Raw genomic sequence first — 27467 nt, forward strand, 5'->3', positions numbered from 1 at the left:
CACTTATCAGATTCTGCGAGCTATGAAGCTTGTCTATGCGGGTTTGTTACACTTCAGGAGTAATTACTCACCTATCATACTTGCAAAAATCCACTGTTTTCCTCCGGTAGTTCTGTAATCCGGTATAATATTGACGAACATTCACCTCAGACACAACCCACCATTCACCAAAACAAGACGCTTAACTTCCTATTTTGAAGTTCGTTCCAGTTTTTTATTTTTTTTTAAACAAGTTGTTCAAATTTGTTAAATACAGTCAGCACAAAAATATCAAAAAGCAAATTAAGTTCAGGATTGGGTCAAAAGAAAATGTTTAAACAAAAAATACAGACACTAAACTGACTCCCTTACTGGACAAAAACTAGAGAAAACGTAATGTGTTTGTGTGTGTGTATGTGAGAGAGAGAGAGAGACCATACACAACATGTCTCACCATAACTATGTATTATAATATTATCGAAGGTGATGGTTTCCCTCCGTACAGTGGTGACCCAAGCCATCTGACGCCTCTTGGTGATTTCAGACACCTTGTGTTTTTTTTCCAAGTAGGAAAATGTTGAAAACTAATATGATTCACGAGGCGTTTGCCCTGTCGATCATGAAACCGATTACAGCAGGTCACAATACAGCAATACTGAACCATTTTCCAAAAAATAATCAAAATTAATGACCAAATGACCAACGTTACCTAATGCCTACTATACAGTACATCTACTTCTGTACCGCGATTCCCACAATGCATTGCGACGTGACGCAACGATCCCGACCTCTATTATGTTCCTCTCTACTTAAGTTCAGGCATTGGCCATAGTTGCAACATTAATTTCCATGCAAGCAATGTAATGAGTCCTCGTGTAAATGTTATGAGTCCTCAACAGTTTCAAATTGACTCTTAAACTTGGACACTGGCAACAGGCTCGGCTCGTCTATATGAGCAGGTGGGGCAGCGCCCCACAGTTTTGCAATGTGAATCTGTGGTGAAAACGGGAACTGCAGGACGCTCTAATTGAGAGCCATTGGGGCAGATTTGAGACCGCCCCGCTTATTTTCATGTTTCCTTACGTGAACCTCGCTCCACCAAGATGATATCAATCCGCTTCAGCAATGTGTCTGCATCAGTTCAGTAACTAGTTGACATGTCTGTTTTTTCTTCTTGGAGTAGTGGATCAAAAATTAACAAAGTATAAATCCTTCAGTGTAAATGTGCTCACATGAATAGCCTTTATATGGCTATTCGCTTGTTAAGTCTGACGTCACGTAGCAGCGCTTCCGTGTCCAAACGCTCTATCAGTTACCATGAGAAAACAACAAAAGGTGCTAATATAAACTCACAATGTGATAGAATATTAGCGAAAAAGTTATAATCTTAACCTTTAACTCCATACCGAAGTCCCAGATAGCCAGACAATGAAAATATAAATATAAAAAAAATATATATTAAAATTATTTGTGTTTGGGACGCTGTGAGCACGGAGACTGTAGTGTATACCGTACGTTTGAAAGCGTTTAGCTTAAATGATTAATATGAATAAACAGTGCTCATAAACGGCTGCTGAGGTCGTATTCTCAAGTGAAGTTGAGTTGAGGCTTGGACCCGGAAACAGCGCTTCTTGCGTCATCACTTAACAACCGAATATTCTCTTTGTTTTATTATTATTCTGAGAATAGACATATGATCGTCTTTCCTCACCTGAATTACACCACCACTTGTAAAATTCGAAATCAACATTCAGAGGTGATATGTTATATTAAAGCAATTATAATACAGCATTTTATGTGTGTTCTCCGAGCCTGTCAATCAACATTAGTTTGTCATCCACAGGATAACGCAAGGACATCTCTGCCAAAATTGTCTGCATGTGTTGAGAGATTAGAAAAGTTGTTCATTATGTTGTTCATCAATGTTCATTTCCCATGATGAATGAACTTTACACACCAGTGTCAGTGTGCCCTGGCAGGTAACCCGTACTGTAACTGTCAGCGGATGTAGTATTAAAGGAAATGTGGTTTGATGGGCAGAAAATGGTGTATTAAATTAGACATTAGTGGGACAGCACTTTAATTGTATTCAAACCACATCTAATTTAAGGACATTCAACCTTTTACTGAGCCAGAACTTCATTTGTACTGAATTCAAACTGTGTATATTAGAGATGTGAACTGAAGCCAAAATAACAAAGTAACCAGTTAATGTAAACTGTTCAGTGCACTTTAATCACCTCATTTCTCATTGTATTAGATGTAGTGTAACAATATATGGTTAAGTATGCTATCCTGCTCATTTTAAGTGCCAAGAGACTTTAAAACATGATAAACACACTACACAATATTTTGTTATGGATTTGTTGTCAAACAAGCTATAAAAGATCCTCACTTCTGTCCCTAATTATCTTTGTGGCAAGTTAAAGTGGGAGGCAGACCTACCCGTTTTTCCATAAATACCCAGCAAGCAGCTTCCAAATGAGTTGCACACCCTCTTCATGTGATGCAACCTTTGAGTTTGTTCCTGAAACACGTTTTAAACCTCTGCAAGCTGAACCTCAGATTTGACCTCTGTTGAATGTAGGCTTACAGTTAGCCATCAAATGGACATTGACAGGATTTTTTTGTTTATTTAATTTAGTCAAATAGCACAGAAATGCTGATTCTATCAAAGAATCACAAAATATGTATGGAATTTGTTTCCAGAACTAAAAGCTTTTTACATGCTATTCTAAATTTATATGGCACACTGTGGTTGTTATTTCTGTTAATTGTGACTTTTGTCTTCTAATTTTAATTGTATATCTCTCAATGTGATTTCATTTTCGTTTTCTGAAGAGGCTTGATAGTTTCATAGAAAAATGCATGATATTGAGTGACAATCAATATGGATTCAGGAGTGGTCGATCGACTTCAATGGCAGTTATTAAATTAGTTGATTATATAGGGGTGTGCCGGTTTCAGAATTGGTGATGACAGTTATGACGTGAGTCAAATGTGACGGTTCATAACATAACCGTTGTGGTGGGGGGGGTTGGGGGAGCGGATAGCGTGTTTCATAATTGTCTCGCCACCATGCTAGTGGATCTTACGTAGATTCAATTGGTTGATCTTGGAGATAGCGGGTTAACTCCGTGTCAGAGCGCGCTCTGATCGGTAAAGGGGCAGAGATTTCAGACCTCCGTTTATTAAGGAGATCGGTCACAAAACTCATCATCCGCGCCAAAGTTTTTTGAGCAAATTTCAAAGCTGCACCTTGCGGTCTATGGGTGATGCAATGCTTTGTTGATGCGAGCCGCAAAAAAAAAAAAGCCATTGTCTGTTTTAGAAAGGATGCAGCAAAGATATTTAATGCTAATGTATGAGGCATAGGCCTACGCTGAGTTTCATTTATGATGAGATGCGCTCTAGTTCACAGTGCAGTGCAAGCAAAGAGTATAGAAGTAACAAGAGGCGAAACTCCATTGCAGTTTTGACAACAATCGCTAGATGGCGCTGCTATCGCGCTGCCGCCATTTTGGACTGAACCAACGGCATTACCGTTGGCAGAACTACCGTATACACTGCAGCATTAACAATTATGTCTGCAGGGCTTGAATTTCGGTGCGGGAATGCGGGGATTGCGCATAATTTAAACCATTCCCGCAAGGTTAGCTTTTATAGTGCGAGAAATTCCCGCACAAATATATTTGCTTCATCTCAGAGCAATTGATTAAAAAATAAATTCACAGATGCGAGAAAAAATATGTCAAATTGTCTAGTCAAATTGTCTTTTATTTTCGAATTTAATTCCTCAATCAGCGCTGGACCGGCATTTTCTGTCTCAGCGCTGAGCTCATAGACAGTAAACGGCGGAGCCCTGGCTGCTGTAGACAGATCATGTTTCACGCTGTCAATGCAGCGGTCTGCGTTGCGCTGATCTTATTCACACTATCAAGTGTAGGTGCAGCATTCTAACACTGAGTCAAAATGAGCTGTTTGTGAAGAAATTATCCGCTTCCAAATTGTCGTTGTAATAACGAAACTGAAACATTAAAAAACATTTTGCTCTTTATGGTGTGCGAGTGATAGAGCGCGGCAGCAACGAACCAACTGATCAGCTTACAGCGTCACAACATTGAATGCTCGGCCGAACAGCTGATCATAGCTGTACAGGACGCCTTTATTATTTTTCATCTCCATAAATATATCTATAAATATATCTAGTAATAAAGTTAACGCAAGGGCTAGAAATCAATTAATATTTTGCTTATCCTTCTTGTCATCATGGAGAGCGCAGTTGGTTGCATGGCAACGACAGACGCCACGAGAGTGCAAGCGCTTGTGGAAATGAGACTGCGGCGCGCGCGCCCGAGCTTTCCACTTGTTTGAGCATGTGACTGCGCGTTTCCCCTTGTTTTCTATTCATTATGCGCAGCATATTTCCCGCGCGCACAAACACGGCCACAGACAATGAATTGTTTGGTTAGCGTAGTAGTTTAAATATGGACCGTTGGCTGAAGCGAAAGACAAGTTCGGATGATGCAGATCACGATCCAAAGAAAAAAGTTTTCACTGAAATGGAGAAACTCATTCAGACAGCCATGGTCATACCAGTAGCGAGTGTGTCGTGTGAACGTGGATTCAGCACACAAAACAGGATCAAAACTAAATTCAGAAATTCACTGAATAATACAAGTCTCACAAATCTAATGATCATTTCAGAGCTTGGACCTTCCCTTGAGCAGTTTGACTTCAACAGAGCCATCATCAAATGGAAAGAAATGAAGATGAGGAGACAGATGAGAAACTTAGAATAAGTCACATGAAACAAAGAAATGGAAAAAATGACTGAAATAGAACTGAAATGTATGAAAGACATAAATACTTATAGTTTAAACTGAGTTCTTAATATCAATTTACGATATCAATATCAAAAGTAAAAAAAAGCAAAGAATTGAACTGAACTGAAACACATGAACTGAAATAGACATTAATATATAGCATAGGCATAGTTTAAACAGAGGTCTTAATGTCAATTTGAAGAGCATGATGTATTTTGTATAAAGTTTTTTTTTTTTTTTTTTTTTTTGTTAACTGATTTGAGAACTGGAAATGCACAATTCATGCATACAAATCTTTAGATATTAATAAATGAACATGATTAAATTAGACCGATGCATCAAAAGTTATTCTCCCCCCCATAATCTTTAGATCCCCCCCATGTGACCCATGCAAGGGGGGAATTCCCCCCCAGTTTAAAAAACGAAATTCAGGCCCTGGTCTGTAAGGTCTTATTGTATTACATGCAAAATTTCATATTCACAAATGTAAGTTCTCATGCAAAAAAAACTTGTTTTATTTCTTTTAGGAAAGAAATGGAGCATTATATTGATACTATACGATTTTCATTGAAACAAAAAGCAATTAAAACAGTGAAAGTTTGTAAACACTTTAATATTTTTATATAAATTAGTATGTGGATACAGCCCCCTAGTGTGAAATTGTTTATTTCATGTATAATGTTTGTTTTATACATGTAATTTTGATCTTGTTAATTAATAAAAGTTTACATCAAAAAAAAAAAAAAATAGCACGTTTCGTACACAATGGTAATTCAAAGTGCTTTACATAAAAGAAAGTAAAATAATCATGAAGAAAAATAATAACAAAAATAAAACAAGCAATTTTAAAACTTTTAAAATTATTAAAACATTTAAAAACAGAAAAATAAATAAAATAAAATAAACAGTGAAAATATAGTGCAATCAGTTCGGACATTGCACAGTGCTCATTCAATAAATGCACAGCTAAACAGATGGGTTTTGAGTCTAGATTTAAATGTGACTAATGTTTTAGCACATCTGTTCTCTTCTGGAAGCTGATTCCAGCTGTGGGCAGCATAGTAACTATAGTGAACCCTTGGTATTTCTAACTGACTTGATCCTAATGATCTGAGTGCTCTGTTAGGTTTATATTCAGTGAACATATCTCCAATATATTTCAGTCCTAGGTCATTTAGTGACTTATATACGTGTAAAAGTCAATCCTAAATGTAACTGGAAGCCAGTGTAAGGACCTGAGGCCTGGTGTGATATGCTCAGATTTTCTGGTTCTTGTCAGAATCCTGGCAGCAGCGTTCTGGATGAGCTGCAGCTGTCTACTGGTCTTTTTGTGAAGGTTGGTGAGGAGCCCATAACAATAGTCCACCCTGTAAATTGGAAACAAAGAAAACAGTGTTCTGCCATTAACTGTAACAACTATCAGTGTACAACCAAGCAACTAGCATTTCATAGATTCCCCAAAGATTCAGAGAGGTAAAATAGAAAAGTGAAAAGTGAAAAGTGATTTTCATGTTAATGCGAAAAAAGGGTGACAGTTAAAGGGTTAATTTAGTGATAACAATGAATTAATAAAGCAGTCATTTGCCAGGTCAGGTGTTCATATATCTCTGAAAATATGCGATTTAAATGGTTTTAATTCAAAAATGCTTTGGAATATAGACTTACTGTATGGTTGGTCTTGTTTTAAAGAAGACATTTGCTAGGTTATTGTTGAAGTGAAATAAATTATGAAAGTGAAACAGAAAAAAAGTTATATAAGTTTGAGTTTATTAAAATGTACAAATTAAAAAATATAATTATTTATATTCTATATAATATATATATATATTACAAAATATATTTTACTCTATAACTGCAAGAAAATGAAAGCAAAAAATCTGAACAAGTTGTGTTTCACAATTTAGAGACATTAAAAACTAGAAACTACTATTTAATTCCCTCAACCGCTTTTGAAATGGGACCGGTATCATTCAATTCTATGACAGCTGTGTTGCGTTCAGTCCAAGATGGCGGAGCTGCAGCTCTGGGCATGGGTGCGTTTGTTGCTATGGAACGTTCTATTGAGTTTCGCCTCTTGTTACTTCTATACTCTTTGGTGCAAGTGAACGCGGCGCGCTGGTGCTTCCATGTCACGGTTATCATTGTCTGCTATATTTGCTTTTTATTTATTAAAATACATGCAATTGGTTGATGAAACATTTATTAAAATTAAGATAAAATTTGTTAAAAACGAAATTCGTTTTTAAGAAAGGTTTTCTACAAAGCAAAATGTAATGAAGTGGTCTCACGGTCTCACGGTTATATACTAACCGTCACACCCCTATGATTATATACCATCTGCATTAGACAAAAAGTATTTTACTTTTGGCATTTTTGTCGACCTCAAAAAAGCCTTCGATACCATAGAATAGATCATAAAGTGTTAATGAATAAACTAGAGCAGTATGGTATTAGAGGCCATGCTTACTCATGGTTAGAAAGCTATCTTGACAATAGATACCAGTATGTACATTTTAATGATCATCAATCAGAAATGATTTCTTTGATTGGTCCGAAGTTGTTTATTTTATATATTAATGACATCTGTAAGGTATTAGATTTGTTAAAATGTGTTTTATTTGCAGATGACACAACACTTTATGAATCTGGGGATAATCTTCACTGTCTAATTGTCTAACCATAACGATTACAGACCTGTAGCACTCACCTCACATATTATGAAGACGTTTGAGAGACAGGTCTTTTTTTACATCAAGGCCAGTATGACAAATTACGTGGATCCTTTGCAGTTTGCATATCAGTCCAACATGGGTGTGGATGATGCCCTTATTTACATGCTACAAAGAACCTATGCACATCTGGACACTCTTGATGCATCTGTGAGGTTTACTTTTTTTGACTTCTCAAGCGCCTTCAACACGATCCAGCCCCAACTGCTGTGTGAGAAGATGAGGAGGATGCAGCTGGATTCATCACTGGCCCAGTGGTGTATGAACTATTTATCCGGTAGACCACAGTACGTGCGTCTGCAGAATAGTGTCTCTAATACTATTCTGAGTAATACGGGGGTGCCGCAAGGAACCGTGCTGGCCCCGTTACTGTTTACTATCTATACAGCAGACTTCCAGTACAATAGTGGCAGTTGCTTCCTCCAGAAATTCTCAGACGATACAGTTATTGTTGGCTTAATTAAAGGAGGTGATGCGGAGGAGTACAGGAGAACTATTACAGAGTTTGTGGGTTGGAGCAACCACAACTATCTCCAACTTAATACCTCAAAAACAAAGGAAATGGTTGTGGATTTTAGGAAGAGGAAGAAAACACAGATAATCCCAATCACAATCCAGGGCAGTGAAGTGGAGTTGGTCTCCAGTCACAGATATCTCGGTGTACAGCTAGATGATAAGCTGGACTGGAAGAGCCACATGGAGACAGTGTATAAAAAGGGTCAAAGTCGACTTTATTTTCTAAGAAGGCTGAGGTCATTTAACATCTGCCGTCCTCTATTGTGCAACGTCTATCAGACAGTGGTGGCAAGTGCTCTGTTTTTTGCTGTGGTGTGCTGGGGAGAGGGTGCTCGCATGGGAGATCTAAATCGAGTTAACAAATTGATTAAGAAAGCAGGCTCGGTTGTGGGGACTGAATTTGATGTGATCGAGCATGTGGCTGAGAAAAGAATGCTATCTAAGCTAAAATCAATCATGGACAATCCCTCACATCCAATCCATGTGCTGGGGTTGATCAATAAGAGCACCTTCAGCCATAGGTTGATCGCACAAAAGTGCAAGTCTGAACGTACCAGGAAGTCCTTTGTACCAGCGGCCATTAGAAGGTTTAATGTGTTATGAATATTCATATGTTACTGAATATTCTGTACTGAATATGTATCTGTTACTGAATATTCTATATAAGTATTATTATTTATTTTTGTTGTTGTTGTTTAACTGTAGATTGGTTGGAAGTAATTTGTTCTGTTAATTGTGGTGTCTGTGTGTTAAGCTGCCGTGACAATATAATTTCCTGCAAAGGATCAATAAAGTATCAACAACAACAACAACAACAAAATAATTACTGCTGTGACCAGAGAACTATACAGAATCAAGCAATGGTTTGACCGAAATAAACTTTAAATCTTAAAACCAAGTAAAACCAAGTATATTATATTCAGTAATCGACAAATTAAGACCAACATGAGCTTAAAGATTGATGATGTGGTACTAGACAAAATTCTTGGAATAATATTAGATCATAAATTATCCTGGACACCACACATCGCTCATGTTCAATCAAAACTGTCCAAAACAATAGCTTTATTACATAAAACCAAGTATTTTTTCCCTCTCTGTATATTCTGTATCGTTCTCTTATTGTTCCATACATTGGGGGCATGCCTACACCACAAACAAAACATATTTTTATTCTAAAAAAAAAAAGCCATAAGGATAGTCAATCATTCACCGTATAATGAACCGACAAACTCAATATTCCTCAAATTTAAAGCAATAATATTTTCCGATCTAGTCAGTCTGAATACCGTTGTCTTTGTTAAAAGTCAATAGGAAAATATTGCCAGAAAATATACTATGTTTGTTTGAAAACAGGGAACATAAATATAACCTAAGAGGAGAGAACATGTTTAAAAAACAAATGTTCAGAACAAACTTTAAAATGAACACCATTTCGGTAAAAGGGGTCGACTTGTGGAATGGTCTCACTGATGATCTTAAGAGGAGCAATTCAATTTATAATTTCAAAAAACAGTTTAAAATCCAAATTTTTGAAAAATACATGGATGTCTAAGAAAAAAAATGTCTAAGATAAGTTTATGTATAATTGTTGTGCATTAATTGAAACAACATTTCATTGATTTTGTAGGGCCCAAGAGTCCAGACATCTTCCCAGAAGTCGGTGAAGATGTGAATGCAGTGTATGCAGTGCCCAGTTCCCCCTGCACGGCCCTAACTGAGGAAGAGCAAGCAGAACTCAGCAGTGAACTAGCAAAGGTCAGCATCCTTCAATTCTGTTACATTTTCACATTCAGTGGATGAGCAAGCGTGGTTTATTCTCAAGGCTGAAGTCATTTTGCAGTGCATACTTTCTTCACTTTTTGAAGTTGCTGTATCTTCTAACTGGACCTTATGGATAAACCCATAAGTGAATTGTGTTTTTTTTTTTTTTTTGAATCACCACCCTTAACCATATTTTCCATGTCAGGTGAATTCCTCTTTCCTGTTTCCCTACAGGTGGAAGAGGAGATCCAGACTCTTTCTCAGGTGCTGGCAGCCAAAGAGAAGCAGGTGGCCGAGATCAAGCGGAAACTGGGCATCACTCCACTCAACGAGTTCAAACAGAACCTGAGCAAAGGCTGGCATGAAGTCACCACCTCCACTGCGTATGTGCCCTCACTCGCCTCGGGCATCTGTGTGCCTCTCGCCTCTCGCACTGCTGCAGAGAAGCGGCTCCATCTGTCATACTGCTGCTGTGCAGTTCACACCTGACATTTGGTTGAACTGCATTAAAGACTCCGTTGTGAACATGCTTGATTTTACTAGCTCACTCCAGCTGTTAGAATTACATCATCTTGTGATTTAAAGTTCTGTTGTATACATTTTTTGTACCCATCTGTCCCCCATCTGTGCTGTACAGGTATAAGAAGACCTCAGAGACCCTGTCTCAAGTGGGTCAGAAGGCGACGACAGCGTTCTCCAGTGTGGGCTCAGCCATTGGCAGAAAGCTAGAGGACGTGAGGTGAGATCCAACTTCTCATCCTTTGATCAAACTGTTCTTTGTACCCTTTGACCTTGTAACGCATGAATGAATACTCACTAATACCTGTTAATAATGTATTTTCCAAACCACTCTGGTTACGTTCACACAGCAGCAGATTTATTCAAGCTTTATTTTACAAAGAGTGTCTTTGCCAAGCACAGGTAATGACTCAAAGTGAGACACAATACATGAAAACAACAAAATTGAACATTGCAGTCAACTCAAACAGCAGCTGTAGTTATTGGTCGTAAGATTTGTAATCAGATAAACCATATTTCAGATAATTTATTTTAAATTCATTGAGCCAATACATTTAACAGTTGTGATTTTCTTTTGGAGTTCAGAACAGGGCTATGTTATACAGCGTGAAGATTGCATTTAATAATCAAGGTGAATATCTCGAGGAGTCAACTGCATTTTCATAGCTACATTTGGAGATTATGTGGTCCGAGAATGAGCCAAATCTCCAGATAAACGTTAGGTGGAGAGTTTAAACACGTCTTCGAGGATGAGCTGCAGGAATTCTCCAGAGTTCCACAGTGGCTCTAAAAAGGGTTCTAAAACTAAACCCTTAAAGGGATGGTTAACCAAAAAACATAATTTACTCACCCTCATGACTTTTGTTCATCTTTGGAAAACAACTGAAGATATTTAATGAGATATTCAAGTCTATTCTTTGAAGACTTAACTGAACATTTTGAGAATTCACAGCATTATTTGAGGTAGATCTTCTGTAGGACATTTAGCCACTACATTCGTCAATCCCAAACCCAGACTGTGTGAACGTAGTCATTGTGCTCACCACTTACACATACATGTGCCTTTAGCATAACAATACTGCACAAAATGGCAAAAAACTTAATTTTACTCCCACATACAGTGAAATTACAAAAACTGAGGTGGAATAAAACCATTTCACAGACACCCACGTCATACTCTGAAGTCAAAGGAACTGACATTTGCTCAGTTTCACCATCTTACGACACTCTTGCTGCAACGCTGGCAACATTGTTAACTGTTTTCGCTAATGACCCCTCTGCCATTTACAGATTACAGTCATTTTCCAATTCTTTTGGGTAAGATGTTTACAGTGGCTTCAAACAAAAGCCGGTTATTTTGCCTCTCGGTAGTGTGATGAATGGTTTTCTAGTGTGGCATGCACTTAGAGGTCGTGCTAGTCTCCATTTCATCCACTTTGTTTCTGTGCATGCATACCTTTTCTTCTTAAACCTTTGCTTGAATGTATGTGTTGAATGGATATTTGCAATTGAGACTTTTTGAGGATTTTTGTCTAAAATCAGTCAACTGAAAACGAAAATTGTCATCATTTTGGCTGTCGCTCTGCTGAACATATCATCCCCTGTGATTCAGTGATTCAGACATGCTAAAACCAAGTTTATTCCCTGCTAATTCTCTCACACACCCTATTCAGCCAGACTGAGGCGCCCCAGCTGTGGTGTGAATCTGTGTCAGTAATACTGCTAATATAGTCTTTAAACCCCTGATGGATTAAAGCCTTATACTCTTACTCCGTTTCACACAGCATGAAGGGCTGAGCTGCTTTTTCATGCTGGTTATGAACTCGTAGACATGTGTAGGTGCATGGCTTTATTTCTTCTCTTGTAATACTCGCTTTGGCTAACTGCTGTCTGCTCTTCTTTACTGCTGACGGATAGTATACACTCCATACAGCATTCGGCTAGCATGCCGCTGATGAGGTAAGAATGTGTTGTGACAGACCCACATAAGCCTCTGTATTTCACAGGAATGCTTGATTCTGATTGGTCATTCTCCTAAAAGAATACATCTTAAGCCAATATGATCAAATGAGAAAAGCATTGACAGCCGATCAGAATCAATTTCACTTTAAAGATTGGGAGCATTTAAAGCCGCAGATGATAAACCCTGCTGCGCATTCTTAGGACAAACTGTGATCTCGTTCATTGTTGACTGAAGTTGCCCAGCCCTGATATTGTTTGTGAAATCAGTCTGTTTTACATCATTATCGTGTCTCCCGCAGAAACACACCCACCTTCAAGTCATTTGAGGAGAAGGTGGAAACCATAAAGGTAAAGCGACACTGCTAATATCAACACCGTGCATGTGATTTGAAAATGCTAAAAACCCTGACTTCATTTGTGCCTTTGCAGACCAAGATGAACCCAACCCCATCAACAGGCGATACCGAAGAGGTTTCAGAATCCACACCTGACGGAAAGCCAGTGGTTGAACAGCCAGAGGGAACGTGTCCACCAGATCAAAAACCACACTGAGGATCCACCTTCAAACGCTTCCCTCTTCTCTCTTGTTACCTCCTGTTTCCCTTCTTTCATTCCACTGTTGTGCTTCTACATAGTCACTGTGAGCTTTGTTTTGTGGCAGTATTTGTCCACTGAAGTCTGGGTCATCTCCAGACGGGACTTGGTGGTCCTACACTGGAGCAGACATGTCCGAATGTGAGATGTTCTGTATGTTCCCTCATGCACTGTCACACTAGAGCATTGACCTTTGACCCCTACCTTCAGGTCTGTGTTGTTTTAGCCTCCTGAGAGGCTCAGGCTGTCCTTTAGAAGTCCCTAAACATTTCCATGTACTCTTTTGAAGAATATATCCTTAAGGCATTATACAAAGTTTAAAGATGTAATTGAATTTGACTTCTTGTTTGTGTAAATTCACTGTAGCACATCCAGCTACTTAAAATTGCCAGATTTCGCTGTGTATATATAGTTCATCTTCTGTTTTTAAAACAAATGCCAAAAAGTGTGAACTTTGAACGGAAATATTTTTGCATAGAAAGTTTATTGATTTGTATTATTAGCATTAATACCAAATATGATCAAATAGTAGTGATGTTAGACTATTTAATTACTTCATAACTTCATTACTTATTTCATTAGATTTAGCTTTAGAGAGTTTGTCATAAAATGAGCAGACTTGAGTTGACAGTGTGCTTTGTGATTTGATTTCTCTTTATTTTTATGCCGTTAGTATAGTCGCACCACTGAGATCCCAGTGCTTTCTGTTGCTAAAACTGGGAAGGGTTAATCTCACTTTAAGGGTGTTTCTGATAGCTTTGTCATTTGATCACTGTTGTATTTTTTTGTGTGTGCGTGTGACAGGAAAGAAGACATATTATGAGAGGGACAGACATCATAGTCTCCTAGACAGCACTTCTTCCCTGTTGTTTAAACTGACTAACACAGTTGTACAGCAGTGTGAAAAAACTAGCTTTAGATCTAGTGCAATCCATAATATTTACAAACTCTAAATCTAGTGTTATTTGTGTAGCCGCTTACACTAGTACCTACTGTAATGTTGTGGCATCTTCAAGACTGCAAAATTAAAAACTATATATTTATATTGATATTGTTAGAATTTCTGAACTATAGATAAAAAGGTGTAAAATGTATGATTTGGTAGTGGTTGCTAAAGGCTTTGGTGTGCAGGAGCTTCTGCTTGTGCTCATTTAGATGGTACTTTCTGCTACGCTGCTGCAAGAAATATTCAGAGAATAGAAATCAAAATGTTTACAGAGGTTTAGGTTCAGCATGTATGATCTATTACTCTAGACCTAGTGTTGATATCCAAAATAAAATAATACTACTGTGGAAAATATTGTTAAGGGTTTTCTGTTTAAAACAGTGTTTTATTTGTGTTGATTTTATAGATGGAGGGTGGGAATCCCCAGCGGGACCAAACATGTTTTAATTTCTCCCCCTTCTGCTTCACTGAAGTTTGTATCATCTTTCCTCACATCATCTTTTAAATATGAATGTTGCTTTATAGTCAATGTCTCTAATGGCCTTTTGTCTTGGGTTACAGTTGTGGTAGTTGAATCTGCTGTTTTGTTCACTTATAATTAACATCCGGAAACTAGAACTATTTTGAGTTATATATATATATATATATATATATATATATATATATATATATAGAAACATTTGTTCCTTTGTATGTCTGATGCCTAATAAAGCACATGACACGCAGTTCTTTTCCAGAAGTCTTTTTTTTTTTCAATAATGTTGCAGCTGAACACTAGATGGCACACTAACTCTTACTTTCTCAAGGTGACTTTAATACACGTCAATTTTTTTTAGCATTTTTGCAGAATGTGGGGTTGAAACAAAATCGTTTTTATTAAACGTATTTAAATCGATTATAAGCTCAAACCGTTTCCCAGTCGTTAGACTACTACATAATATCCTAAAGACTATTTTAATGAGTCTACCACAGGTTCTGCAAACACTCAAAAACGTGGAAGCTTTGTGTGCTGCTTTTTCTGTTTGTAAACACAGTGACAAGGCTGTTAATTAGCTCTTATAGTTTCTGAAATAAGCACATTACGCCATGTTATAATTTAGATTAATAAACACACACCAGCAGATATTGTATAGAAAAACGGCTGTCGAAAAAAATCTTTTTATTTTTCCATGACCATTAACCTGGAGCTCATATGAACACAGGCACCTTGGAAAGGTCTTTACACCAAAGAAAACAACGAGAGCGGCAGTGACGAGCACCACAACATTATCACCAGAGCACAATAACAATGACCGTTTCTATTTACACAGCTCAGAGTAAAAACGAGTACAGCAAGTGAGATAGATAGATAGATAGATAATAATAATAACAGTCACCAAGCGTTTTCGCCCTCAGAAGGACGGGAGATTTAAATCTACTGAACTTTGGGAAAAGAAATAAAACGGTGCAATTAAGATAAACATAAGTCATTGTACATAAAGCAAGTGTTTCCAGTTAATGTATTGCGATATTAGATCAAGTCCAGATAATTAACTATCAGCTCCCTCTCTGGTCATATATATCCAGACTAGTGCGTAAATGCAAGAAGTGTAAAAAATAACTTATTTCCGTCAATTATGTTATATATATTTTTTAGGTTTTTCGCGTGAACCTATTAACTAACCATAGACTGTACTAACGCATAAAATTGCATAATTGAGTGAACACAGACTAGACACTCACAATGGCAAAATATAGTGGCACGAAGCCGCAAAAATACCCTCTAAATAAGGCCCTCGTTTCTGCTGATACTGGACAAAGTTGAACAATTAGGCTACATTTGTGTGCGTTCCATCAGAGATCAATGTTTCTGGCTAACAGCCTTCAGCAGCGATCTTCATTATTAAGAAAACCCTCCGAAATGCAGGAAGGCAGGAATTTCAATAGCAACCCAAGCATTTGGGAATTTTGTATAAGGGTGAAACATTTCCTTTAGATTTGAGCTAACACTGAAATGTACAGAGTTTACCCATAAAGCTGTTTGGTTTGGAAGCGAGCTCTGTGGTAACGCCACTTTTGACGATGGACCTACTTTTTCCTGCAAAAATGAGCTTGTTTTGCAAATGTGAACGCACCTTAATGGTGGATTAATAAAACTCTAGATTGTACGCATTGTATCTTAATTTTACATTGTGACATGTATATAGCTTATTTGTCCTATGATGTGGTATGTCTAATTTGAGAAGAAAAAAAATAATCTTTGGGTTTCTTGATTTTGAACTTTTCATAATTTCAATTGTAGCCTACAATTTGTAGGCCTAATCCTCAGTTCGTCAGTGTTAATGTCACAAATGTATATCCATAATATGGTACAATCAAGTTGAACTTTTTGAAAACCTGCCAATTTCAAGGTTGTCTCTCTTCAGAATAACAATATTGTAATTTATGAGCATATAAATATACCATCCATTTATTCATAGCTACATTCATAGCTATTGCTCGTACAATAAAATCTGTCCCCCATCAATGACTTTATCCCTCACATTGGCATAGAGACATCAAGTACCTTCTTCAATGAACAGCTTCAATATACATACAGTCAGTGTGCAATTATGAATAATACACAGTTCTTGAAAATAATCTAGACATTGCTTACTCATCAAAATAATTTTGGTAAATGGCATGGGTCACCCAAACACCTCTCTTCCTTTATGGCTTTACAACTCGACTGCTGCATTATTATTATTATTATTTTCTTTTTTTAGCAGCAGCATGGAAAGATGAAGACATCCTGAGTTTTCCCTTTTTCTCTTTACACAGTAGACTTCCATCATGTGCACAGGGCATCAGATAGATACCCGTTCTTAACATCAAACAATACTTCTAAAATCAGGAATGTCAAAAGAACAGACAATGGGACAGACATCTGTGAACTAAAAACAAAAAGCACAGTTTGGGCTGACTATATTTGGTCCTTGAGGTGAACCGATCCTCTCGTTATATCATATCATTTTGAAGTGCTTGTGTAGTATCCGGCTGGTGTTCGTTATTATCACTTGTGTTACGATGGTCAGAAGTTGGTTGTTTTATCATCAGCATCTGTTTGTTTTTATGGTAGTCCACCTGCTCTCTATGGACTATAAAATCACCACATCTGAGCACATGATGTTAAGTATAGAACATTTCTCAGAAGAAGCCACACAAATTTTGGCTTTCGGCCCAGATGCAGTGGAATGATTTCAGAATGTGGCAGTTTCTATCATCGCTTCAGCCAATCAGACTCTTTTAAAGACTTTCTGGGTTTCAGAACATAGCGTGAAAATGGGCGACTATGAAAAAATGCTGAAATCACATGATGAAAACACATTTCCAGAGGAAGTGGATTTTGCAAGTCATTCCTATAGTAACAGCAGCCTGCCTGCCCTGTGCCTGTTTTTACAGATAAAAAAACACCACAAACACATTCATAAATCCAGATCTTATTTTTTTGTTTCTTTTCTTCAGCATGCACATGCAGTATTAAAAAATACAGTTAGATCAGCAAATTACTTGAAAAAGTGTAAAAATCCAGTGCGACAGTCTTTGAGTTCTTGAGGTTAACATGGTTCTTGATTGACGAAGGTCAGCAGTGAGATAATCCATTCAGAGCGCTGAGCCTACATTCCCATAGTGTCTTTTGGGATCTTATTTTCAAGATGTAAAGGCTAGAGACTGAAATGTGTCACATAATGTGTCCTGGTTATTCTCTGATATCCTTTGAGATAGGGCTGCATGATTAATCAAAATAAAACCATCAAAAAATAATCAAATCACAAAGGCTGCGATTTAAATAAATATATGCAATGCATGTTTCAGAGTGAAGCACGCCACAGTGTTTGTTAACACATGAGCAGCTCATGATCTGGTGTTTTCAGTGCCTTTTGCAGTAAATGCTGCTCCACATAAACATCTCTGCATCTACTCCTAAGCTTGAGTCGCTTATAACATGCATTAGTGAAGTCAATATACAGCTAACATCTTCTTATAATGACAAACAAGCACAGAAAACCTGTTTGCCCAAATCATGCAGCCCTACTTTGAAATATGATGGAAATCATAAATTGGTATCTGGATCCAACCAAGCTTGCAATTCATATGCTAAGCTCTTTTGTGCGTGGTCCTATCTGTTAGGCTGGAGTTTTAGTCTCTGACAATAATGGATGATCTCACTGTATAAGCGTCTTGTAAGAGAAACACTCCCCAGTCCTTAAAACGCAGGCGTATTCAACAAACCCCTGTTTGAAATGTTGATTAAACGTTTCCCGCTACGTTTCCAAAACTGGAGATGAAAACAACTACGATGTTGTAGCTAAAAATCGTTAACAAAGCACAACTTGGAAAAGACCCCCCCACCCCACCAAATTCATCAAAAGCTATTCATAAAAAGCAAGAGCTAGTCCTCAAATCAGTAAAAAAAAAGGGGCCTCCACTCCCACACGTTTAAATCCAGACAAAATGCTGAACTCAGACAGGCCGACACCAGAAACATTCCTTTGCTTTTCTGTGCATCTCCACGCACAATCTCAGACCTCACCAAGGCACAGTCAGACTCCTATAAATCCTCATACAAATACATTCCTGAAAGCAGTCAGAGGGACTGGCCCCCCTCCACGGAAAACAAAAACCAAACCTCTCAGGGCCCCTTTCCGCCTTGGAAAGACATGAGCTGATCATGTACCACAGGAAGCCGGCAGCCATTTCATCGGTAGTATGCATTGCAGAAGAACGACAGCAGTGATTAGAAGCCCTCTAAGAGAGAGGAAGTTCCATCCTGATGCTGCGGTTTCATAACAAAAAGATTTCAATGTGAAGTCTGGAATGCTCCTCTCGACTACAGGCTTTGTTTTTTTTTTGCAGACTCAGTCCGATCACTCGTGCCTCTACTCGTTCTTGCTGTTTGTGGTTCGACACTAACACATCACTTATGTAAGTGGACTACTGAGTGGCCCATCTGCCATCTGGCTATAGCGGAGTGACGGTTTGGAGTTACACAAACCATTCCGTATACGCAAAGACAATCAGATTGGGTCAGTCTGACATGGGATATGCACACCAACTCTAAACATCTGCATCTGTGTATCTAATTAAGATAGCACTTTTGGGTTTTCCTAACACCAGTTAGTGGGAAAAGAGACGGCGCTGTGTGGTTAAAGTTAAAGTTCAGAACAGGAAGCATCTTAATACGTTTCTCAGGATCTGTGTTAAAGTAGCTTAGAATATGGCTCAAAACAGTTACACATTTTGAGTAATACAATAGTATAATCAGTTATTGTTAATTAATCCTATATAGTATGTTTACACAGAACCAGAGAAGACTACTTCGGTTAAAGACAGCTAACACCTCAGCGTCCTTCTGGATCTGAACAATGAAAGCTTTGTACTGTGTTACTATGAGAAATGGACCAAGATAGGCATTTATGAACAGCACTAGTACTAAATACTGTATACTAGTTAGCTTATATGGGTATTGTAGGTACATTATATACTGTTGTGAACAAAGTTGGCAATAAAGAAAGTAAATTGTGAAAAGAAGACCGCTTGATATGCACCATGTCTGTTAAATTTCACATTGTACAACAAAACAAAGACCTGTGCACAAGTAAACTAGCACCCCTAATGAATAAGAGTAATGCGCTGTGGTCTAGAACTGATCAAAACTGCAGCCAATACATGAGCACCATGGTGACAGGTGTGTGAAACATCATTAGAAACCCAATGCACTGTGATCTTAACTTCACTTAACAAGAGCACATTTTTAGGTAACCTTTAGGCAAGATTTAGAAATCGATTGCCAACACTAATTCCTAAAGGTTTTTATTTGTAGGAAACGTGACGGAAGGAGTTTCCCCAAGTATATTCCGGATGTAAACAACTGTAGACATCAGCTTATGTAAAACGCCTGTGAGATCTCCCAGACCCTTTGGTCTATTATAGCACCGGGAAGGGAACGGAGGGACAAGCGGCACCCTCTGAGATGTTACCCAAACCAGGGGCCAAATATGCAGCTTTTAATTATTAAACCTCATCTTCATCTCTGGCAGGAGATCACAAAAAGTTTCAATAAACACTGGAGTGCTAGAGCCCTTGGGTACTGGTGTGTGGCTTCAGCATAGCTGTGCTTTCACAAACAGCTTGCCTCCAGTCACATGGAAAATGCAAGACCCTGGAGACCTTTTACATGCTAGATCTGTTGAATCGTGTCAACAAAATCTAAAGAAAGTAAAATTATAGATCAAAATGCTGAAACGGTCATGAACCAGATCCAAACCACATCCATATCAGGTGTGAAATCAGATTAAATCATAATTATTTAATGTATTTTAGTGTAAATGGTCAAATCAGGTTCCAAGTAGTTTACTGTGGTTTTAGATGTTTGTGAGTATCTTTTCATCACTTTTTCAGGATTCTGGTTATGACATTCCTAAATAACCCATGTAGATAATAGGATATTGATTACATAGTGCAAACAAATGGATCTAAATTTAAATTGGATTTGTGTGCAGTGTGAGTGCAGAGTTACTTCATTCTACCAATATAACCAAGTGTTATTCTGGGCATGAAACACTGGTTTTTAGGAATTCAATACACACACACACACACACACACACACACACTGATAGTAAGAGAAAGTGGAACCATGTGATGAACAAAACAGATACAGCCAATGAGCTGATCACAATAAGCGCTGTTTGCATGTACATGATGAGTTAATTTGCTTGTACTGATGTTATGTAGACACCAAACAAGTGCCAGATAACAATTGCCAACAGAGTTGTCGTATTCCATAAGTGTCAATGTTGCAGGACTTAATCATTTTCATTCCATCCTGGTCATCCTTTGCAAAGAAGCCATGATGAAAAGACATCCATCTTCCTGTGACCAATGTTCTGCCGTGTTACACAATACTGTACCAAATACTGAAGAATAACAAAAGCACATCTGAGTGCTTCCCAGCTCCTGTGCTGGAGTAGATGTGGCATTTGCTATTTCTATGACTTCCTACTTGAACCTGTGAGGTCAGGAAAAAGGTGCGAGGTAAAGAGCTCTTCAGTTCTCAGAGGTAAAATGAACCACTTTGTAGAGTTTCTTTACTTGGGTTTGTTGGTCGAACCTCTCTAGGCAACAGACTGTGGCATGGATACAGCGGGTTCATATATGGCTCTAACATGAACGCAGTTCATTCTTGCTGATGGAGTCCGAAGGGAAGGAGAGGTATCGAACTGCTGGTTTTGCTTTTACTGATCGCATCCCTGAAAGAAATGTCCTATTGGTAAAGGCAAATATAAATCCGGAGATATCCTATGTAGGTGCAATTGCTTGTTTCGGCACAGCTGAAAGTCCTTCTCTTCCCATACTTTTCTTTTTTTTTTTTGCATTAATGGATTTTTATTCAGGGGAGCTGTCCAGTCAACATCCCAAAACAAACCCCTGTGGTGGTACATTCTTTGAAAGACAGGGTTTTCTGGCTGTCCAACCCTTAACCTTTAATAAAATGGGCAGGAGGAATGCCAAAAAGTGCCCATGGAAAAAGAAACACGTTCTCCAGTTGTGTTTTATAGCATTTAAAAAGTCTGAAAGAGAGCTTTTTTCTCTTTTAAAAAGAGCAAAGACAGAGGCCGGTCTTGCCTTGGCTGGTCCTTACAGAACTGACAAAATGTTTTTAAGCAGTATACTGAACACAAACAAAAAGAGATGGACCACAAGACTTTTTCATTTTTGCAGTGTAAAGCAACTCTCCTCAAAGGAAGAGATGGAAATCTGCAAAGATTGGGAGTGCATCCGTTGGTTTAGGAGGAAATGCATAAGGGTTTAACCCTCGAAGTCCATGTGGGTTTAAGGTGAAGCAGGGTGGGGCTGTGGTCAGTAACAAAGAGAAGGGACGCATTTCATTATGCTATGCATGCAAAGGAAGCCCACCCTGTTGTTGTGTTTAAGCTGTCACAGCGGTTTCAGTCAACAAATCTCTGGCAGGCTTTCTTCCAGCGGCAGGCCGTGCACCACATGTCTCTGTTTTCCATGCCGTACACCTTACGACACTTCTTTCCCTCGCCTCGTGACTTCCTACTGCGCAGCACATGACAAAACAAAAACAGTTTTACAAAGAATTTTCAACATATAAAAGCAAACAGTATTTTTTTTCTGAAATGTACTTCCATAAAAACAATTTGGATGAATAATTAGTTGTTGCTGGATCTTATTGTGCCACATCTGGAGCTCAAGACAAGTTCATTTGAAGCTTGTGATTTTTATGTTAAGACATGGATAAAGTGATCTTAAAATCATGATCATAGAAGAATAACAGATATTTTGAGGTCACTGATATGACTGGAATTTTTTTCATGTGAGTGTACATCATTTTAATAATAATAAAAAACTAATCATCTTTATACTATTATACAAGCAATATCTAATCAAACCCAATAAAATAAATGCGAAACAAGAAACAAATAATACAATTAGGGATGCAACAATCAAGTTCTGGCTGATAATTATTTTCATGTCATGGACCGCAACTAATATTTCTAAAATTCAAATAAAGCACTAAAAACCAAAATCAATTTTTCAAATGCTACAATTGATTTTAGGCATCTCAAAATTCTAAATGTACAGTAAGTATTATGTACAGTGTTATTAAATCGAGCATTAGAAGATGATAACTGTAATCTAAAATGTAAAAACAGAGAAATGAGCATTCATAATTAAATATACAATATCAACCAATTGCAATAAGTAAAAAAAAAAATCTAATATCAGATAACCAATAAGGTACATTCCAGTATCGGAGTATGATCCTACCACCTATTAAAGAGATACTTCACCCCAAAATGAAAATTTTGTCATTAATTACTTCCAAAACCATAAAAGCTTTGTACATCTTCGGAACACAGTTTAAGATATTTTGGATGAAAACCGGGAGGCTTGTGACTGTCCCATAGACTGCCAAGTAAGTTACACTGTCAAGGTCCAGAAAAGTATGAAAGACATAGTCAGAATAGTCCATCTGCCATCAGTAGTTCAACCGTAAGATTATGAAGCAACGAGAATACTGTTAGTATGCAAAGAAAACAAAAATAACTTTATTCAACAATTCGTCTCCTCTGTCTCTCTCCACATCACTTTAGTGACATTTTGGAGAATATGAGCTGAACGCAAGCAGTGACGCAACTGACACAGAAGAGCGTACGTGCTTGCGTTCAGTAGATGTTTTCCAAAATGGCCCTATGGTATACGGAGAGACACAGAGGAGACAAATTGTTGAATAAAGTCATTGTTTGTCTTCACATACATAAAGTATTCTGGGCGCTTTATAACGTTAAGGTTGAGCCACTGATGGCAGATGGACTATATTCTGACGATGTCTTTCATACTTTTCTGGACCTTGAATGTATTTTAGTTGGCAGTCTATGGGACAGTTACAAGCCTCCCGGTTTTCACCCAAAATATTGTAATAATTGTGATTGAAAACTAACAAAGCTTTTACGGGTTTGGAACGACATGAGGGTAAGTGATTAATGACAACATTTTCATTTTGGGTGGAGTATTCCTATAACACAACACCACTGGGTTTACATACTTTTCACGTGCTTCTAGCATCATACCAAGAAACTGGAACTTATTGATTATACTTTGCTACAGTACTTTGAGTTTATGACGTGCAAAAAGATTCTTACATCTAGACCTCGAGATCCACTTTCCTGCAGAGTTTAGCTCTAACCCTAATCAAACACACCTGAGCATGCTAATCAATGCCAATTAATGTCTTTGGGATCATTATCACTTTGGGAGAATCCCAGACAGGTGAGGTTGATCAGGGTTGGAGTTAAACACTGCAGTGCATTGGACCTCCAGGGCAAGATTTGAGGAAGGGGGATCTAGACACTGTAAATAATGTACAAATATCCTTTACAGGAGCCACACCTCCAGCATTCCCAAAGTCTTACCATTTTACAGAGCCATTTTAAAGTACTATTTTCATTCCTTCAAGCGTAAAACTCTTACTTTAAGGGTGAAAGGAAGTGTAGTTAAGACTGTACCTGAATGAGCCTGCAGCTCTGGGGGGAGACGAGAGCACTGCAATGGTTTGAGAGCGCTGCTCCCCAAAGCCCTGCGTCCGGCTGTGAGTGGGAGAAGCCTGCAGTCAGACAGAGAGAGAGTTAACATCCCTCACACAAGGCCAAAGACATCATTCATCCATTCCTGTTCATAAAGCACAATTTATAGAGACACTGAACATTAAATGCTGTCTGTTTAGCATGTTTTGTGAGCATTTGTGTATTCGGTTGTGTGTCAGTGTTGATATGTTTGTCAGACTGACTCACATCTCGCAGTTGTGTTTGCACATTTGATTTACCTGACTTCACTGTCATTGAATGAAAGCCCAAACTGTGGTAGATCGGTAGGCAATTATGAGACACGATCGGTCAGTACCGAAAGGGACAGCCTAATGCAAGGCACACTGGACTTCAGTGTGTGCATGTATGTGATGGGCACATGAGCGTGTGTGTGTGTGTACTCACAGGGGTGCCAGTAAAAGTGACGGGTGGGGACTGCCAGGAGATACTGAAACTGCTGCTGGAGGGGGTGAAGCCAGTGGAGCTGGTGGAGGGGATGGTGACAGGGGCTGTGGCCTGCGGAGTGACAGTCACACTGATATACTGTAGTCTCTACGGACCTGCGATTATGATTGGGCTACATGTATGTAATAACCATTTAAGACAGCATCTTATGTTAAAGAAATATTATATTATATTATATTCAGCTGTGGCATGTGATGTTGTCAAATCACTATAGCCAATCTGGTGGGTTACTTTTCTTCACTCATTCAATTCTTGGGGAAGTTAATATAAGCCAAATCTGCACAGACATTGTGATATTCTTACTGTCCAGCTGATCTCTCCAAACATCATGCACTTTGATCGCACCAACTTAAATTCAGTTATATCACATTTAAGCCCATAAAAGTCTTATGGTACAACAAAGTCTTAATTATTATTTCAAGAGGACTTAAATCTGGGGACGGAAAGACAAGAATTGCAATATGGCTTTATGTGATGACTAAACTTCAAAAGGCTGTGATTTCATTGAATTAAATATGAGCCCTGCACGTTTCAGAGTCAGGTGCTGCTGTTCTGCCATTACAGTGGAAACTGCTATATTCTGCCGCTGCTGCATTTTCAATAAGCCCTTCTGCTGTTTTTGTGCAGACCATTGTGAATATCGATCCATGTTTTTATGCTGTAAATGTGAACAGTTGGATCAACAAGCTAATATTAATGCATTTTAAAAATCGGAACAATTAAGAAATTAAGATACATTTATGTTATTAAATTAAAATAATAATTGATTAGTAACAATTGTTTAAATTAATGTAATAAGCTAATTGATACTTTTCACTCATACCTTTCCTTAAAAACTTTTTTAATTGTGTGACAAGTTGTAACTGAACTATACATATGGGATTACATTTTTATTTGTACTAGGGATGTTCATTTTAACCAGTTAACCGTTAACTGACTGTTAAGAATTTTGACCGATTAATACAATCAGTTAAACGGTTTAAAAATTCTTTATCAAAATATTATTATTTTTTTGTTTGTTTTTAAAGAAAACATGTCACACTTTTTTTATTTAATTCAGAAATAGGCCTAATGCCGACACGAAATGTTAACAAATATTATAATAAACACTGTAAACATAGCTATGCTTTTTTAGTTCCCCTCACTCAACAACAAATCCTTTCAATTAACAGTATTTAGAAAAGAATAATAATTAAAAATAAGCAGCTACAATATAGCTATATAAACAATAAGCCAAAACAAATTCATTTAGGCTGAAACGAAACTGAAACCAGGGTCTCTCATTCGACACAATATCTAATGTTTCCATATTCGCAATGTATTTGAATGCCAAATTTTTATTTATTAGGTACTTCACTTGCATTCCAATATCCACATAAAACAAAATGTTTTGCATAACATTATGGCGGTACTGTGATAACACTTAATTGCACAGATTTTACTTCATATTTAAACTGAGTAGTGGGTTTTATTTATTTATATATATTTTTTGGCTTACTGTATTTTATCATGATAATGAACAGGGCTGCATTGTCAAGGTAGCAAAGCTTAGCTGTGAGCGTGCATACAGCGCCGGGGAAATCACTTAAATTATTTCCTTCTAAGAGTGGAAGCAACTTCTCCTTTTAGCCAAAGATAATCCGAATTGTAAAATGTTTGCCTTTATTTGTGTACATTCACAATAAAAATTAATCTTTCTGCTTTTGTAAAATAAGCCTAAAGAAAAATATGATGCCACTTTGTGCCATCAGGTTTCCTTTTGCGCAGCACAAAAATGAATCGAAACTCTGCATAGTTGCACAAGTTTTCGTTCATTTTCTTAATTTATTATTTAAGAAACTATATTTAAGTACACATATTTCTCGTATAGGGCTATTTGTTAATTTGTTTATATATATATATATATATATATATATTTTTTTATTAATGTATTTCTCCGCTCGCAGAAGCGCTGCAGGTGTGCGATGTAAAATAATATGACCATGTGAATCCTCATGTTTATTCAATTCTAATATAAAATAATCTTGTTGGTTAACGGTTAATGCGTGCCGGTTAACGGTTAGGAAAAATAACTGAAAAGAAAATATCCTTAATTTGTACAGGTCTTAACAATGTCTTCAGCACGAATTACATTTAAAAATGTATTAAAATTGAAAAAAATTTTTTTTGACTGTTTCTGCTCTATTGTTGATCAAATAAATGCAGCCTTAGTGAGCGTAAGACACTTATTCCAAAAACATAAAAAATCCTAATAACCCCAAACCATTGATATGTAATCCCATTAAAAGGAACATGTAATTTCTCATAATAATGCTCCTCAAGTGTGACCTTTTCATGCTTTATATTGTGATCGAGGGGCATTTTTGTGCACAGCTTGACCTGTCTTCATATTAAGAGGATGATCTGATATGAAATGTTCTGCTTGCTTTCTGTATTTGCATACAAATATTAGGTCATATCCATATTGTATTTGTCTAGTGATTGTGTTCTGAGAGCATCCGAGTGAATCTCTCGAGTGATGTAATGTTATGTAAATGCACATGGCTCATCGTGATTGGATGGGCTGTCTGTACCTGGTAGGCGTGGTCTGTGTGAACTAGGTAGAGTGCGCTGGGAGCGGAGCGGCTAAGAGGGGTGGTGGTGCCGTTCTCACTCTTTGCACCGTTAGTGCCATCCGGCTGTCTCTGGTCCAAACCTGGCGGGGGGGACAGCACAGACGGGGACACAGGAGACACACTGCTCAAACCGTCCGCCACAGAGTCGGTGTTCAGCTTAATCTCAGTGTAGTAGAAATCCTCTTCTCCGTCACTGCACTCGGAGTCACAGTTCCTCCTGAAGAGAGACAAACCACTGAAACATTTTAATACGGACTCTGTGATTTGCTTTCATTTAATGTGCACCTCTAACATAACCTATACAAAGTTCTGCACTATACTATATAGTCCGACACTATAATAATTCAGCACTATATTTTACATACTGTACAATCATACAAAGGCAAAGCTGACAATAAACTAATTTATATAATCAAAAAAAT

The 27467-nt window shown here is 37.7% G+C and overlaps 2 protein-coding genes across 10 annotated transcripts in view; one reads left to right on the forward strand and one right to left on the reverse strand.

Annotated features, from left to right (window-relative positions):
* Positions 1 to 14514, forward strand: part of LOC127935158 (tumor protein D52) — a 38340-nt gene extending 23826 nt beyond the window's left edge. For 2 of the 5 annotated variants that reach the window (XM_052532786.1, XM_052532782.1), the window contains exons 2-8: positions 9681 to 9808; positions 10049 to 10197; positions 10452 to 10553; positions 11624 to 11650; positions 12251 to 12292; positions 12595 to 12643; positions 12725 to 14514. In XM_052532786.1, the coding sequence (XP_052388746.1) occupies positions 9681 to 9808; positions 10049 to 10197; positions 10452 to 10553; positions 11624 to 11650; positions 12251 to 12292; positions 12595 to 12643; positions 12725 to 12847 (620 nt within the window). In that variant the 3' untranslated portion in view covers positions 12848 to 14514. Of the gene's footprint in view, positions 1 to 9680; positions 9809 to 10048; positions 10198 to 10451; positions 10558 to 11623; positions 11651 to 12250; positions 12293 to 12594; positions 12644 to 12724 lie in introns of those variants that run through there. The other 3 variants (XM_052532783.1, XM_052532785.1, XM_052532787.1) reach the window with 3 other exon arrangements.
* Positions 14515 to 14960: 446 nt separating this feature from the next.
* LOC127935157 (zinc finger protein 704) overlaps positions 14961 to 27467 on the reverse strand; it is a 52240-nt gene continuing 39733 nt past the window's right edge. For 2 of the 5 annotated variants that reach the window (XM_052532777.1, XM_052532778.1), the window contains exons 6-9: positions 27004 to 27262; positions 24371 to 24481; positions 23888 to 23985; positions 14961 to 21917 (exon numbers count right to left, since the gene is read on the reverse strand). In XM_052532777.1, coding sequence (XP_052388737.1) covers positions 21803 to 21917; positions 23888 to 23985; positions 24371 to 24481; positions 27004 to 27262 — 583 coding nt within the window. In that variant the 3' untranslated portion in view covers positions 14961 to 21802. The remainder of the gene's footprint in view (positions 21918 to 23887; positions 23986 to 24370; positions 24482 to 27003; positions 27263 to 27467) is intronic. The other 3 variants (XM_052532779.1, XM_052532781.1, XM_052532780.1) reach the window with 3 other exon arrangements.

This window comes from Carassius gibelio, chromosome A19 (assembly GCF_023724105.1).
Source record: "Carassius gibelio isolate Cgi1373 ecotype wild population from Czech Republic chromosome A19, carGib1.2-hapl.c, whole genome shotgun sequence".
Classification (NCBI taxonomy): domain Eukaryota; kingdom Metazoa; phylum Chordata; class Actinopteri; order Cypriniformes; family Cyprinidae; genus Carassius; species Carassius gibelio.